The following is a 15,420-nucleotide window of genomic DNA, read 5'->3' as shown; positions in this document are numbered from 1 at the left end:
TTGTACATGTTTATAAACTTTCAAATTAAAATTCAGAATGAAAAGCAATGTTCTGTTGGTCACTTGAGAATTCATTAATAAACACATAAAATCTTAAAGAAGTTGTAGCTCTAGAAAAATAAAATAGGCCAAAATATTATTATTTTTTATTTTTTTGCAGTATGTGGGCCTCTCACTGTTGTGGCCTCTCCCGTTGTGGAGCACAGGCTCCGGACGCGCAGGCTCAGCGGCCATGGCTCACGGGCCCAGCCGCTCCGTGGCATATGGGATCTTCCCGGACCAGGGCACAGACCCGTGTCCCCTGCATCGGCAGGCGGACTCTCACCCACTGCGCCACCAGGGAAGCCCCAAAATATTAAATAGTAGTTGGGAACATGAGAACCTGAGAGATTTCTTCATTCTTGTATTCTGCTTTTCATTACCTCCACTCCCCTACCCCTAAAACATGTTGATTTTATAGTTGGGAGGGGGATATACACCACACAAACATATATATTAAACATTGTTAAAATTAAAATACAGGACAGTGCTGTCAGGATTAAAAAGAAACATTAAGTTCTTTAAGAGAAATTAATTAAAGGTAAAGGACTTACCTGCTCTTCTCTTTTCTGCTTACGTAACTGCAGTCCTTCTTCCTCCCTCCTTCTGCGCATCTCATCAGGATTCAGGGACTTATTTTTGTAACTTTTCAGGCGAAAGTTCTCTTTTCCTGGGGTAGTCATGACTTCTACAAAAATAAGAGGGAGGGAGGGAACAGATGAGCTCAGCTGAATATAAAGAGCTCTGTTACTTCAATAGCTCAATCTTTTTTTTTTTTTTTTTGCGGTACGCGGGCCTTTCACTGCTGTGGCCTCTCCCGTTGCGGAGCACAGGCTCCAGACGCACAGGCTCAGCGGACATGGCTCACGGACCCAGCCGCTCCGCGGCATGTGGGATCTTCCCAGACCGGGGCACGAACCCGTATCCCCTGCATCGGCAGGCGGACTCTCAACCACTGCGCCACCAGGGAAGCCCAATAGCTCAATCTTTTAAACATATACATGCTCAGACCCACCCCACAGGAATGTCAAATGGTTACTTTAGCAGCTTTATTAAAGTGTACAATTCAGTGTCTTTTAGTATATTCACAATTATGTGCAAATCAACATCACAGTAAATTTTTAAACATTTTCACCACCTCAAAAAGCTATCACTCCTGTTCGGTATAATTTCATGTGAATAGAATACGTGTGATCTTCTGTGCCTGGCTTCTTCAACTTAGCACAGTATTTTCAAAGTTCATGCATGTTGCAGCATATATTAGTACTTTATTCCTTCTTTTGGCTGAATAATATCATCCCATTGTATGGAAATACTCCATTATATTTATGCACTCATCAAATGATGGACATTTGGGTTCTTTCCACTTCTGGGCTGTTATGACTAGTGCTTCCATAAACATTTGTCGGCAAGTTTTTATGCAGACTTATGTTTTCATTTCTCTTGGGTATATACCTATACACTCTGTTTAATCATTTCAGGAGCTGCCAGACTATTTTTCCAAAGTGGCTGCACCATTTTACATTCCTATCATCAGTATACAAGTGTTGCCAATTTTTCCATATCCTCACCAACACCTGCTATCACAACTTTTTTTAAACTGAAATACAGCTGATTTACAATATTGTATTAGTTTCAGGTGTAGAGCAAAGTATCACAACCTTTTGATTCTAGCCATTCTAGTGGGATAGATGTCTTTTAACATATTTATTTGCCAACTACATATCCTCCATAAAAAATGTCTATTCAGATTCTTTGCCCATTTTAAAATTGTGTTGTCTTTTTACCATTGAGCTGTTAAGAGTTCCTTAGATAGAAGTCCCTGTCAGATACATGATTTGTTAATATTTTCTTCCATTTTATAGGTTGTCTTTTCACTTTCTTGATGGTCAAATCTACTGTTAAAACCCTCTCATGAATTTTGAAGCACCAAAAGTTTTTAATTTTGATGGAATCCAAATTAACCAATTTCTTTTTCTGTTGCTCAGTGCTTTTAGTGCCATACTTTGGGATTCTTAACCCTCAGTTTCCTTCTAAGAGTTCGAGAGTTTTATCTCTTACATCTACGTTTGTCATCCATTTTGGGTTAATTTTTCTATGTAGTTTGAGGTAAAGGTCCAACTTCATTATTTTGCATGTGGCTACCAGCTGTTCCAGCACTACTGAAAAAAATATTCTTTCTCTATTGTACAGTCTTGACACGCTTGTTGAAAATCAATCACATATTTATACTTTTCTCAACTTTCGATTCTATTCCCTTGATCCATATGTGCATCCTTGTGCCAATTCCACACAATCTTATCTTTTCTGTAGTAAGTTTTAAAATCAGGAAGTGTGAGTCCTATTTTATTCTTTTTCAAGATTGTTTTGACTCACCTTGATACACTGCTATTCCATGTGAATTTTAGAATCAGTTTGTCAATTCCTACAAAGAAGTCAGCTGGGATTCCAATATGAACTGCACTGAATCTGTAGATCAATTTGGGGAGTATTGCCACCTTAATGCTAAATCTTCCAACCCATGAACACAATTTTTTTTTTTTACTTAGATCTTTAATTTCTTTCAACAATGTTTTGTAGTTTTCAGAGTGTTCTACACTTCTTTTGTTAAATTTACTCCTAAGGGTTTTTTTTGTTTGTTTTTGCGGTACGTGGGCCTCTCACTGTTGTGGCCTCTCCTGTTGAGGAGCACAGGCTCCGGACGCGCAGGCTCAGCAGCCATGGCTCATGGGCCCAGCCGCTCCGCAGCATGTGGGATCTTTCCGGACCAGGGCACAAACCTGTGTCCCCTGCATCGGCAGGTGGACTCTCAACCACTGCGCCACCAGGGAAGCCCCTAAGTATTTTTTAATGCTATCATAAATGGAATTATTTTCTTAATTTCACTTTTGGATTGTTCATGACAAATCTATATAAATACAATCGATTTTTATACATTGATTTTTGTATCCTGCAACCTTGCTGAACTGAACTTGTTTATTAATGCTATTTTATTAGTGCATTCTTTAGGATTTTCTACATAGAAGATCATGTCATCTGCCAGAGATAGTTTTGTTTCTTTCAAAACTAGTAACCTTTTTTGTTTTAAAGTCTAATTTTTCTGATATTAGTATAGCCACTCCAGATTCCTTGTGGTTGCTACTTGTTTATCTTTTCCCATCCTTATACTTTCAGTGTATTTGTATCTTTAAACTTAAAGTATGTCTCAGGGAATTCCCTGGCAGTCCAGTGGTTAGGACTCTGCGCTTCCACGGCAGGGGGCATGGGTTCAATCTCCGGTCAGGGAACTAAGATCCCACATTGTGACGTGGCCAAACATAAATAAATAAATAAAGTATGTATCTTATAGAGAGCATATAGTTGGATTCAGCCTCACAATTTCTGCCTTTTTAATTAGACTGTTTAATCAATTCATATTTAGTGTTATTACTGATATAGTTGGATGACTGCTTTTCCATTTTTCATTTTCTGTCTCATGTCTTTCATTCCTTTATTACTCTTTTACTGCTTTCTTTTGCACTGATTTTCTAATGAAGCACTTAAATTTCTTTAGTGATTTTTTTTACTGTATTTTTTTAGTTTTTTTCTCCCCAGTAGTTGCTCAAGGGCTTACCATACACTTTCACTTAGAATCAGCTTCAGACTTACACTAGCTTAATTCCAATGAGATATAGAAATGTTATGCTATATAATTCTATTCCCTTCCCCCCATTTTATCATATTATTGTTATATGTTAATGTTACAAATCCAACAACACAGTTATAATTATTACTTTATTATCTACAATTACTTCCTTAGCTTAAGATAGTTTTGCTCCCACTCACCTCCTGAGCTGTTATTAGCAGATACATTTCAAATACATTACATTTCTATAGGCCCAAGAATACATTACGGCAAGTCCCCTACACACAAATTTTCAAGTTGCAAACTTTCAAAGATGCAAACATGCGTTTGCATGTCTAATCATGTAAGCTAGTTCATGTCTGGTGTAAATTGTCACGAGCATGCATCCTCTACAAGTGCTTGTGCTTCTGTATACTTTACTGTACAGTACTGTATACAGTACAGTAGTACAGTATCTTTATTTCAAGCCCAGGATGTCCAGAAGCAAGCATAAAAGCAGCGGTGATGTAGCTGGTACCGCTAAGAAGCACCAAGCAATAACAATGGAAACGAAAGTAAAAATATTGAGAGAGTGGAGTGACAAGAGGAAGAAAAAGTAACTGAAGAACCGAAGAGATTCACGATGCAGGAAACAGCAAAGGCATTTTCTTTATTTGAGGAGGCACAGTTAGTTTTTGAGGCACGGCACCCAAATGTAGAACAGTACGCGAAGGTTGCAGCAGCTGTTCAGAATGCAATCCAGTGCTACCGTGTCACCTATGATGAGAAAAAAAAAGAGCTACCCAGACATCACTGGGTCATTTTTTCAAGAGGGAAGATAGAATTGAATCCAGCAAGGAATCAGAACATGTGCCATCAATGTCAGGTGTGAGTGAAATTGCAGCTTGCTCTCCTTCTCCTACTGCTGATGATCCTTCAGCTCTACCATTTCCCATCTCCTCTCCCTCCTCCAGTCAGTAACTCTTCTTGCCTGTTCACTCGATGCCAGCCCCTGTATGCCAGCTGTGGAATTGTGTTACTGTACTTTTCAAGGTACTGTACTGTAAGATTAAAAATGTTTTCTTTGGGCTTCCCTGGTGGCGCAGTGGTTGAGAGTCCGCCTGCCGATGCAGGGGACACGGGTTCGTGCCCCGGTCCGGGAAGATCCCACATGCCGCGGAGTGGCTAGGCCCATGAGCCATGGCTGCTGAGCCTGCGCGTCCGGAGCCTGTGCTCTGCAACGGGAGAGGCCACAACAGTGAGAGGCCCGCGTACCGCAAAAAAAAAAAAGTTTTCTTTTTTTGTTTTTTTATGTATTATTTGTGTGAAAAGTATTATAAGCCTATTACAGTACAGTACTATATAGCTGATTCTTAGTTGGGTACCTAGGCTTACTCTGTTGGACCAATGAACAAATTGGACTTACGAACATGCTCTTGGAACAGAACTCATCCGTATGTAGGGAACTTACTGTATATACATTATTTTACACAACTGCTTTTTAAATCAGTTTTAAGAAAAAAGGAGAAAAATATATGTGGTTATACACTCTCTTTTTAAATTACATCATTACCTTTACTGGTGCTCTTTGTTCATGTGGATTGAAATTACCATCTGCAGTCACTTGCTTTCAGCCTAAAGAACTTCCCTTAGCCATCTTGCAAGGCAAGTCTGCTAGTAACAAAGTCTCTCAGTTTTTGTTATCTGCAAAGTATTTTACCTTCATTTTTAAAGGACAGCTTTGCTGGATATAAAAAAATTGGGGTTAACAGTATTTGTCTCTGAGTACTTGGAATATATTGGGTTGGCCAAAAGGTTCAGTGGTCTTTTCCGTATGCTGGCTCTAGTAGCGCTTAGTTGTCTTTAACTTCATTCGAAACAATTTTGTTAAATTATACTGTGACAGCTGTCATATCAGCGTGCATTAAAAAAAAAACTTACCAAAATTGGTGAATTTTTGTGTAGCCATTTAATACTGAAGATGGAGGGAAAAAAGCAACATTTTCAGCATATTATTTCAAGAAAGGTAAAAACGCAACTGAAACACTAAAAAACGATTTGTGCAGTGTATAGAGAAGGTGCTGTGACTGATCGAACATGTCAAAAGTGGTTTGTGAAGTTTCATGCTGGAGATTTCTCGCTGGATGATGCTCCACAGTCGGGTAGACCAGTTGAAATTGAGATCAAAACAAGACATTAATTGAGAACAATCAACGTTATACCACACAGGAGACAGCCGACATACTCAAAATATCCAAATCAAGCATTGAAAATCATTTGCATCAGCTTGGCTATTAATCGCTTTGATGTTTGGGCTCCACTAAGTTAAGTGAAGAAAACCTTCTTGACAGTATTTCTGCATGCGATTCTCTACTTAAATGTAACGAAAACATACTATTTTAAAACAAATTGTGACAGATGATGAAAAGTAGATATTTACAATAATGTGTAATGGATGAGATCATGGGGCAAGCGAAATGAACCACCACCAACCACACCAAAGACTAGTCTTCATCCAAAGAAGCTGATGTTACATATATGGTGGGACTGGAAGGGAGTCCTTTATTATGAGTTCCTTCCAGAAAACCAAATGATTAATTCCAACAAGTACTGCTCCCAGTTAGACCAACTGAAAGCAGCACTTGATGAAAAGCATCCAGAATTAGTTAACAGAAAATTCATAATCTTCAATCAGGATAATGTAAGACCACATGTTTCTTTGATGACCAGGCAAAAACTGTTATAGCTTGACTGGGAAGTTTTGATTCATCCGCCGTATTCACCAGACCTTGCCCCTTTGGATTTCCATTAATTTTAGTCTTTACGAAATTGTCTTAATGGAAAAAATTTCAATCCCTGGAAGACTGTAAAAGGCACCTGGAACAGTTCTTTGCTCAAAAAGGTAAAAAGTTTTAGGAAGATGGAATTATGAAGTTGCCTGAAAAATGGCAGAAGGTAGTGGAACAAAATGGTGCATACGTTGTTCAATAAAGCTCTTGGTAAAAATGAAAAATGTATCCTTTATTTTTACTTAAAAACCGAAGGAACTTTTTGGCCAACCCAATATTATTCTACCACCTTCTGGACTCCATTGTTTCTGATGAGAAGTCGGCTGTAAGTAATCGGCTGTCTTTCTCTTGCTGCTCTGAAGATTCTCTCCTTGTCTTTGATTTTCAACATTTTCACACTGATATGTCCATTTGCAGATTTTCTTACATTAATCCTACTTGAAGTTCTTTGGGCTCTTTGGATGTATATGTAGGTCAGTGTTTTTCAATAAATTTGAGAAATTTTTCAGCCATTATCTCCTTGAATACTTTTTCCACTTTTTTTCTCCCCTCTTCTTCTAGTACTCTCATGTATACCGTGGTGCACTTAATTAAGGTTGCCCCACATTTCTCTGAGGCTCTTTTCAATTTTATTCATTTTTTTCTCTCCCTTCCTTGGATTTCTATCAATCTATTGGCAAGTTTGCTAATTCATTCTTCCACCAATTCAAATCTACTATTGAACCCCTATAACTAATTTTTCATTAGTTATGTTACTTTTCAACTCCAGAATTTCCATTTGGTTCTTCTTTAGAATTTCTGTCTCTTGATTGATAGTCTCTATTTGATATTAGTTGTCATCATACCTTCCTTTACTTCTTTAATGAAGGTTTCCTTTGGTTCTTTGAACATATTCATAATGGGTACTTCAAAGTCTATGTCTGTTACATCCAACATCTGTTCTCTTTCACAGACAGTTTCTGTTGTCTTTTTCCAGTGTATTAGCCATACTTTCCTGGGTTTTGTTTTTGTTTGCACATCTTTTACCTTTTTATTGGGAACTCAACATCTTATATAATACTCTGTGGCAACTCTAGGTATACTCCCCCACTCATGAGGTTTTATATTTTTATTTGCTTATTTGTTTAGTAACTTGCTGTTTTATTTTAAAGAAGGCTACTTTCCCACCCCACACCCAGCCCCCTGCAGTGTTAAGCCTCTGATGCTGGTCCTCATAACCTGGATATGCCCACAGTCATCTTGCCATACAGTAATCTGTCAGGACTCACTTTCCCTGACTACTCCCAGCTATTAACCTCCACTAACTGCCAGTTGATTGCTCTACTGACTTAAACGATGGCTTCAGGCATAAATTGCTCTGCAGAGGAATCCAATCAAATTCAGGCTCCTTAGAAGGAGCAGTTTCAGGTCAGTGTTTGACATTAACTCTGTCCCCAGGAAGGTTCCTTCCAGCTGTCTCTTATCCCAGTTCTTGCTGCAAGCTCAATGGCCTGCAGTTTAGCCTGGATCTTTTTGAATCTACAAATCTCCCAAGTGCCTTTCACCACAATCTCCACTGTTTCTGAAAGCAGCCTTAGGTTTGAACTTCTCCAGCTCTACTGCAAATGAAGTCAGTTCCTTGAGGAAGAGATTAGGAGCTATCTGTTCCATGACTTGCTTCTCACCCCTACCCCCAAGCAAAATCTCTGAACCAGGGCTCTCAAGATGAAGGTGTGGACAACAGCACACTCTTCTGAGTGACAACCCATTTAGCAACTGAGTATTTTGCGGGGGATAGGTAGCAACCTGAGGTCTTCTCAGCTTGTCTCTCCTGACATGGAGCTACCATCTTGTAAGACAGGGAAAAGGTGATCTGTTCTCTAGTATGCTCAGCAACTGTTACCAAGGTAGAGCCTCTGTTCCACAAGTGGCAACTGGACGGTAGCCCCCTACCTCTCCAACACATTTTCCCAAAACTTAGCCGTAACAGCAGGCAGCTGGGGGTGGGATGAGAAATCCTGATGTCCTGCTTCTCCCAGAAAGAAAACCTTTGCTCCAACAAGAAGCTCTGCATTTACTGTATACCTTAGGACCATTTCCAAAGCTCTAAATAGTTGTTTCTTAATAGTTTTCCTCAGTTATACTAGGGAGCAGACCTGCAGGGCTCTTATGCTATCAGACTGGAAGTCAAAGAAACAGTTATTTTTAAGAAGATGACTTTGATGCAAGCCTGGTTTGAGAATCACTGATTTATACTGTGCTGTGTCACATCACCTATTTTACCTGAATCTCTTAAAAAAAATTAAAAAAAAAACCTACAGGGCAAGAATTATTATTCTCATCCTTTATAGGTAAGGATTCAGGAGGCTCACAGATAATTAAGGTCATAAGGATGGGGCCCTAATCCAATAGGACTGGTGTCCTTATCAGAGGAAGAGACACCAGAGAACTCTATCTACGCCCACTGCACCGCCCCCCCCCCCCGCCATGTGCTCAGAGAAAAAGCCATGTGAGGAAACAGGAGGTGGTCATGTGCAGGTCAGGAAGAGAGGCCTCACCGGAAGCCAACCCTGCTGGAACCTTGATCTTGGACTTCAAGCCCCCAGAAGCATAAGAAAATGAACTTTTGTTGTTTAAATCACCCAATCTGTGGTACTTTTTAATGGCAGCTCAAGCAGACTAATACATATACCCAGTGGTATTTTGTCAGATTGGACTGAAAGATTGGTGCAATGCAGATGAGAATCTGCAAATAATTCTGAAGGAATCATAACTAATGGTGCTGAGAAATGACACAGAGAAGAGTTGGATTCCTGAGGCAGGCAGCATTTTGGTTCTGAAATATCACAATATAGCATAACAGCAACAGTGTTGCAATGAAGTTTCTGGTTAAATGTATAGTAGTATAGTAACAGGGCAAGACCTGGATAAAGTTTAACATGACCTAAACCAATCAGACTTAAATAATTGGAAGCCTAGATTCAACATGGAGCTGGAAGGGCAAGCAGTTAAAGAAAGGCAATGTTGGGAACATAGTACACATATACAGAGAGAACAAATGATAAAGCAAATGGAGCAAAAGGTAAAATGAACAATTGGGGAATGTGGATGAAAGGTAAACTGGAGGGCTTTGCACATTTATTCTGTAAGCTTTAAATTATTTCAAAAAAATTTTTAAACTACAAAAACTCTAGAAGGAAAGAAATGGTCACACAAAAATTAATTATTCATTTGCTTTTTATTAAAGTGATGTAAGAAGCAAGTCCAGAGAAGATGTCTGGCCTTGAAGCCCTATTTTCAAATTTACTTCTTAGCACCAAGATGTAGGGAAGGTACTAAACTAAACTTCTGTTAATCTTGGTTTCCCTTATTTGCACTATGGAGATAATACCTTATAAGGTAAAGAGAAGTAACATATGAAAGCGTACTTCCACTGTCTGACCCATATATAGATCATACCTGATATTTGTGTAGTGAAGAAATGGCTATAAATAGCTCTAAAGGTTCAAAAAAAGATCCTGTCTGACAAAACTCATCAGGGGTGGCTTCATAGAGAAGATGGTGTTTCAGCTAGGTTGTGAGGGATAGATAGGAATCATCAGTTGAGGCTAAAAGAGAAAGACCCATGAAACAGGGAAGAGTACAAAATAAAGGCACAGATGTTAGAAAGAACAACTGATGAGAACAGTAGTTAAGTCATGTTTGATTAGAGAAACTGTTCTTTAAAAGAGGTAGGTAACAAGAGAAATGCAAAGGCCTCTTGGTTTTCTTTTTCTTTCTTACTTGTTTGGTTAGATTTCGGTATCCAAGAACTCACAAATGGCTCCAGCATTCTAACAATTTCTACCTACCATTCATACAGTGCACTTGTGCCTTTGAATTTCAAAACATTTCAAAAAAAAGAAATCCAAACAGTATGGAAGGGTATAAAAAGAAAAATGAAAGTGTACCTCCCCCATTGTTTCTAAAGGTGACCACCATCAAGTTCTCTGTATATCCTTTCAAGAAGTGGTTATACAAGCACATACACATCCTTTTGGTTATTACTGTATACTGACAGAACAATTCTATACACAGTTCTGCACTTTGCTTCAACTTTTTTTTTTTTTTTTTTGCGGTATGTGGGCCTCTCACTGTTGTGGCCTCTCCCGTTGAGGAGCACAGGCTCCGGACGCACAGGCTCAGCGGCTATGGCTCACGGGCCCAGCCACTCTGCGGCATGTGGGATCCTCCCGGACCGGGGCACAAACCTGTGTCCCCTGCATCGGCAGGCGGACTCTCAACCACTGCGCCACCAGGGAAGCCCTGCTTCAACTTTTGACAACTTTCCATACCAACGCCTATAAAGCTTTATCATTTTTAACAATATAGTAATTAATTTTTGTAGCATAATAACTAGACTCTACACATAATTGACAACTAAGCTTGACTCCAATGTTCTGTTACAAATAATGCTGTAACCAATATTCTTTTTCATGTATTTGTACATATTTTGCAATTGTATCCATGAATGAATTCTAAACAGTGGAAGGTCAAGGTCAAAAATATGTTCACTTAAAATTTTGATATTGTAGCCCGGAGATGGAAACAACCTAAGTGTCCATCATCGGATGAATGGGTAAAGAAGATGTGGCACATATATACAATGGAATATTACTCAGCCATAAAAAGAAATGAAATTGAGCTATTTGTAATGAGGTGGATGGACCTAGAGCCTGTCATACAGAGTGAAGTAAGTCAGAAAGAGAAAGACAAATACTGTATGCTGACACATACATATGGAATTTAAGAAAAAAAAAAGTCATGAAGAACATAGGGGTAAGACAGGAATAAAGACACAGACCTACTAGAGAATGGACTTGAGGATATGGGGAGGGGGAAGGGTAAGCTGTGACAAAGTGAAAGAGCGGCATGGACATATATACACTACCAAACGTAAGGTAGATAGCTAGCGGGAAGCAGCCGCATAGCACAGGGAGATCAGCTGGGTGCTTTGTGACCGCCTGGAGGGGTGGGATAGGGAAGGTGGGAGGGAGACGCAAAAGGGAGGGGATATGGGAATATATGTATATGTATAACTGATTAAATTTGTTATAAAGCAAAAAAAAATAAATTAAAGAAAAAAAAAATTTTGATATTGTCAAAGTTCCCTCTAAAATATTGCACCAATGTACCAGTGAATATGAGTGTTAACAGTTCCCCATCACCATCATCACTAACCCACGACTGAATCAAAGTTTTCCACATTTGACAATGTGATATGTGAAAAAAATGCTTCTCATGAACACTATTTTCATAATACTCTTAGTTATATGCTTTTTTCATTTTCACTCGTAAGTTTTTCAGAGGCATGGTGATGTGATAGCATCATCAGTCTGGTGCCTAATGGGATGTTTGCTGTGTATTCCTGTGTTTTGAAATTTTGTTTTTATTTCTAATGCAGTAATTTTGCAGATACACAAAAACATAAAGGTTTTTCAGGGTCCTCAATAAGTGTAAAGTTCTGAGACCAAAAGAAAATGAGAACCCTTGGTCCAGATAATCCCTTCAGTCTTAAGAGGGGGGAAAAAGAAAACCTTTGATATTCAGATAGCATTCAATTCACAGATTAAGGAAACATCTTTATAATACTGTATCTTCTTGGTCAGAAATTAAATACGTACTTCCATTTATCTCTTTTGTTACAATGATAAATGTGATGCTTCCTTCCATTATATTCTAACTGGCTACTGTTTGTTTATAGGAAAATTATTCATTACTATATGTTAATTTTTTAAAGCCAGCCACTGAATTAGATCAATTCTGAATTCTAAATCAATCACTGAATTCTGTTTCTGATACTTCAGCTGACACTCTTTATACTGGGGGTTTTTCAAAGGGTCATGTTTAATGAGGTGTAATTTACATAGAGTAAAATTTGCCATTTAAGTAAATATCACGACAATTAAGATAGACATTTTCCTCACTACAAAAAATTCTGTCGGGTCCCTTTCTAGTAAATCCACTTGCCCCAATCCCAGGCAATCGGTCCCTATAATTTTGCATTCTCCAGAATGTCAAACAAATGGAGCCATACAACAGGTAGCTTTCTGTGTGTGGCTTCTTTTACTCAGTATTAACTAATTTGAGAGTCCTCCATACTGTTGCATTTATCAGTAATTGATTCCTTTCATTGCTGAACTGTATTCCATTGTATTCCACAATTTGTTTATCTATTTACCACCTGATGGACATCTAGTTTGCAGTTTTGGGTGATTATGAATAAGCTACTATAAACATTCACATATGGCATTTGTTTAGATAAATGATTTCATTTTTCTTGGGTAAAAACCTAAGAGTGAAACTGCTGGGTCATATAGTAAGTACATGTTTAACTTTACAAGAAATTGTCCAACTGTTTTCCAAAGTGGCTGTAACATCATGCATTCCTATCACCAATTTATTATAGCTCCAGTTGTGTCATAGTATTGAGATATATATAAGTAAGTACCACCCATCCATATCTATTTTACTGAAGTTTTTAAAACCTGAAATGTGTGTTGAATTAGATCAAATGCCTTTTGGCAGTTATTAAAATGGTCACTGTTTATCCCCTTTGACATATTAAACATGGTGATATATTAATACACTTCTTAACAGTCAATGATTTTTGACTCTTGGAATAAACACACTTGGTCACAGTGTATCATTCTTTCAAATTCTATCTGTTAGTTATCTTTTTTTTACACTATTTTAAATTTTATTTAATTAACATACATTAAAATTGACTTGTTTTGTGTACAGTTCTATAAATTTAACACATGTATAAATTTGTTCAGCCATCACCACAACGAAGATACAACTGTTCCATCACCTCAGAAAACTCCCTTGTGATATAATTTTGTAGTCACACTCTCCCCAACCTTTAACTCCCAGCAACCGTGGATCTTTTTTCCATCACGAGAGCTTTGTCTTTTTGAGATCATCATACTAATGGAATCATACAGTATATAACTTTTTGAGACTGACTTTTTTCCCTCAGAAAAATGCCAAGTTGTTTCATGTTAATAATCTATTCCCTTTTATTGCAAAATAGTTTTCTACTGTAGAGATGGACCTCAGTTTGTTGATCACATTAGATTACTCCCCTTTTTTGGAGATCATAAGTAGAGACGATATGAACATTGATGTCCAGGTTGTTTTATGAAGATGAATTATCATAGCCTAAGCATGAGTGGCATGCCTGAGCCATACGGCAAATATATGTTTTAAACTGATTTTTTTAAAAAACCTGCCAAATTGTTTTCCGATTGTCTATACTCTTTTGCATTTCTACCAGTAATGCATGGGATTTCCAGTCTCTCTGCATCCTCAGCAGCATTTGATATTTTTATTTTAGCCATTCTAACAGGTTGTATAATGGTATCTTGAGGCTTTAATTTCCATTTTGCTGATGGCTAATGATGATGAACATCTTTTTATGTGCTTATTTGTCACCCATATATTTTCTTTGGTTAAACATCTGTTCAATCCTTTTGCCTACTTTTTTTTTTTTTTTTGCGGTACACGGGCCTCTCACTGTTTGTGGCCTCTCCCGTTGCGGAGCACAGGCTCCGGACGCAGGGGCTCAGCGGCCATGGCTCACGGGCCTAGCCGCTCCGTGGCATGTGGGACCTTCCCGGACCGGGACACGAACCCGTGTCCCCTGCCTCGGCAGGAGGACTCTCAACCACTGCGCCACCAGGGAAGCCCTTGCCTACTTTTTGATTGTTTTCTTATTGGTGAGTTTTGAGAGTTCTTATATATTCTCAATATAAGTACATTGTGAGATAAGTGATTTTTAAATATTCTTGCAGCCTATAGCTTTCCTCTTCATTCTCTTCATAATACCTTTCACAAATTAAATATTTTAATTTTGATAAAGTCCAATTTATTATTTTTATTTATCTTTTATGCTTTTGGTGTCACATCTGCAAACTCTTTTCTATCTCAGGTCATCAAAATTTTCTCCTACATTTTCCTCTAAAAGTTTTATGGCCTTAACATTTTATATGTACATCTACGATCTATTTTGAATTAATTTTTGTTTAAGGTGTGAGGTTTGGGTCAAGTTTCAGTCTTTTGCATGTGGATGTTCAGGTGTATCAACACCATTTTTGTTGTGTTTTTCCCAGCTTTATTCAAATACAATGGACAAATAAAAACTGTACATATTTAAGGTATATAATGTGATGATTTGATATATGTAAACATTGTGAAATGATTACCATAATCAAGCTATTTAAATTATCTATGACATCATATAGTCTTCTCTTTTTTGTGGTGTGAACACTTAAAATATATTCTCTTAGAAAACTTCAAATATATAATACGGTATTATTTGCTATAGTCTCCACGATGCACATTAGACCCCCAGAACTTACTCATTTTATAACTGAAAGTATGTACCCTTTCACATCTCAGTTTTCCTACCCCCTCAGTCTCTGGCAACCACCATTCCACTCTTTGCTTCTGTGAGTTCAACTCTTTTATGTTCCACATATAAGTGAGATCATACAGTATTTTTCTCTTTCTGATTTATCACCTACCATAGTGACCTCAAGGTCTATTTATACTGTTAAAAAGGCAGGATTTTCATATTTCTATGGCTGAATAATATTCCATTTTACATTTATGCCACATTTTCTTTACCCTTCCATCCATCTATAGACACTTAGATTATTTCCTTGTCTTTGTTATATCATGAATAATGTTGCAATGACATGCGAGTGCAACTCTCGCTATGAGGTAACTGATTTCCTTTGGACATACAGCCAAAAGTGGAAGAGTTGTATCATACAGCAGTTCTAATTTTAATTATGTCACAAAAGTTCATACTGTTTTCCACAGTAAGCTGCACTAATTAACATTCCCACCAACAGTATACAAGAGATCCCTTTTCTTCATATCTTTGTCAGCACTTATTATCTTCTGTCTTTTTGATAAAAGACCGGTGGGCTTCTCATATATGGCCTTTATTATGTTAACATA

At 37.9% G+C, this 15,420-nt stretch overlaps 1 protein-coding gene across 1 annotated transcript in view; it reads right to left on the bottom strand.

Moving 5' to 3' along the window:
- KPNA1 (karyopherin subunit alpha 1) overlaps positions 1 to 15,420 on the bottom strand; it is a 69,395-nt gene that overhangs the window by 41,670 nt on the left and 12,305 nt on the right. The window contains exon 2 of the mRNA XM_079704672.1: positions 594 to 727. Coding sequence (XP_079560798.1) covers positions 594 to 722 — 129 coding nt within the window. The 5' untranslated portion in view covers positions 723 to 727. The remainder of the gene's footprint in view (positions 1 to 593; positions 728 to 15,420) is intronic.

Source organism: Hyperoodon ampullatus (genome assembly GCF_949752795.1).
Source record: "Hyperoodon ampullatus genome assembly, chromosome: 5".
NCBI classification, from domain to species: Eukaryota; Metazoa; Chordata; class Mammalia; order Artiodactyla; family Ziphiidae; genus Hyperoodon; species Hyperoodon ampullatus.
This window is presented reverse-complemented; position numbering and strand designations above follow the sequence as displayed.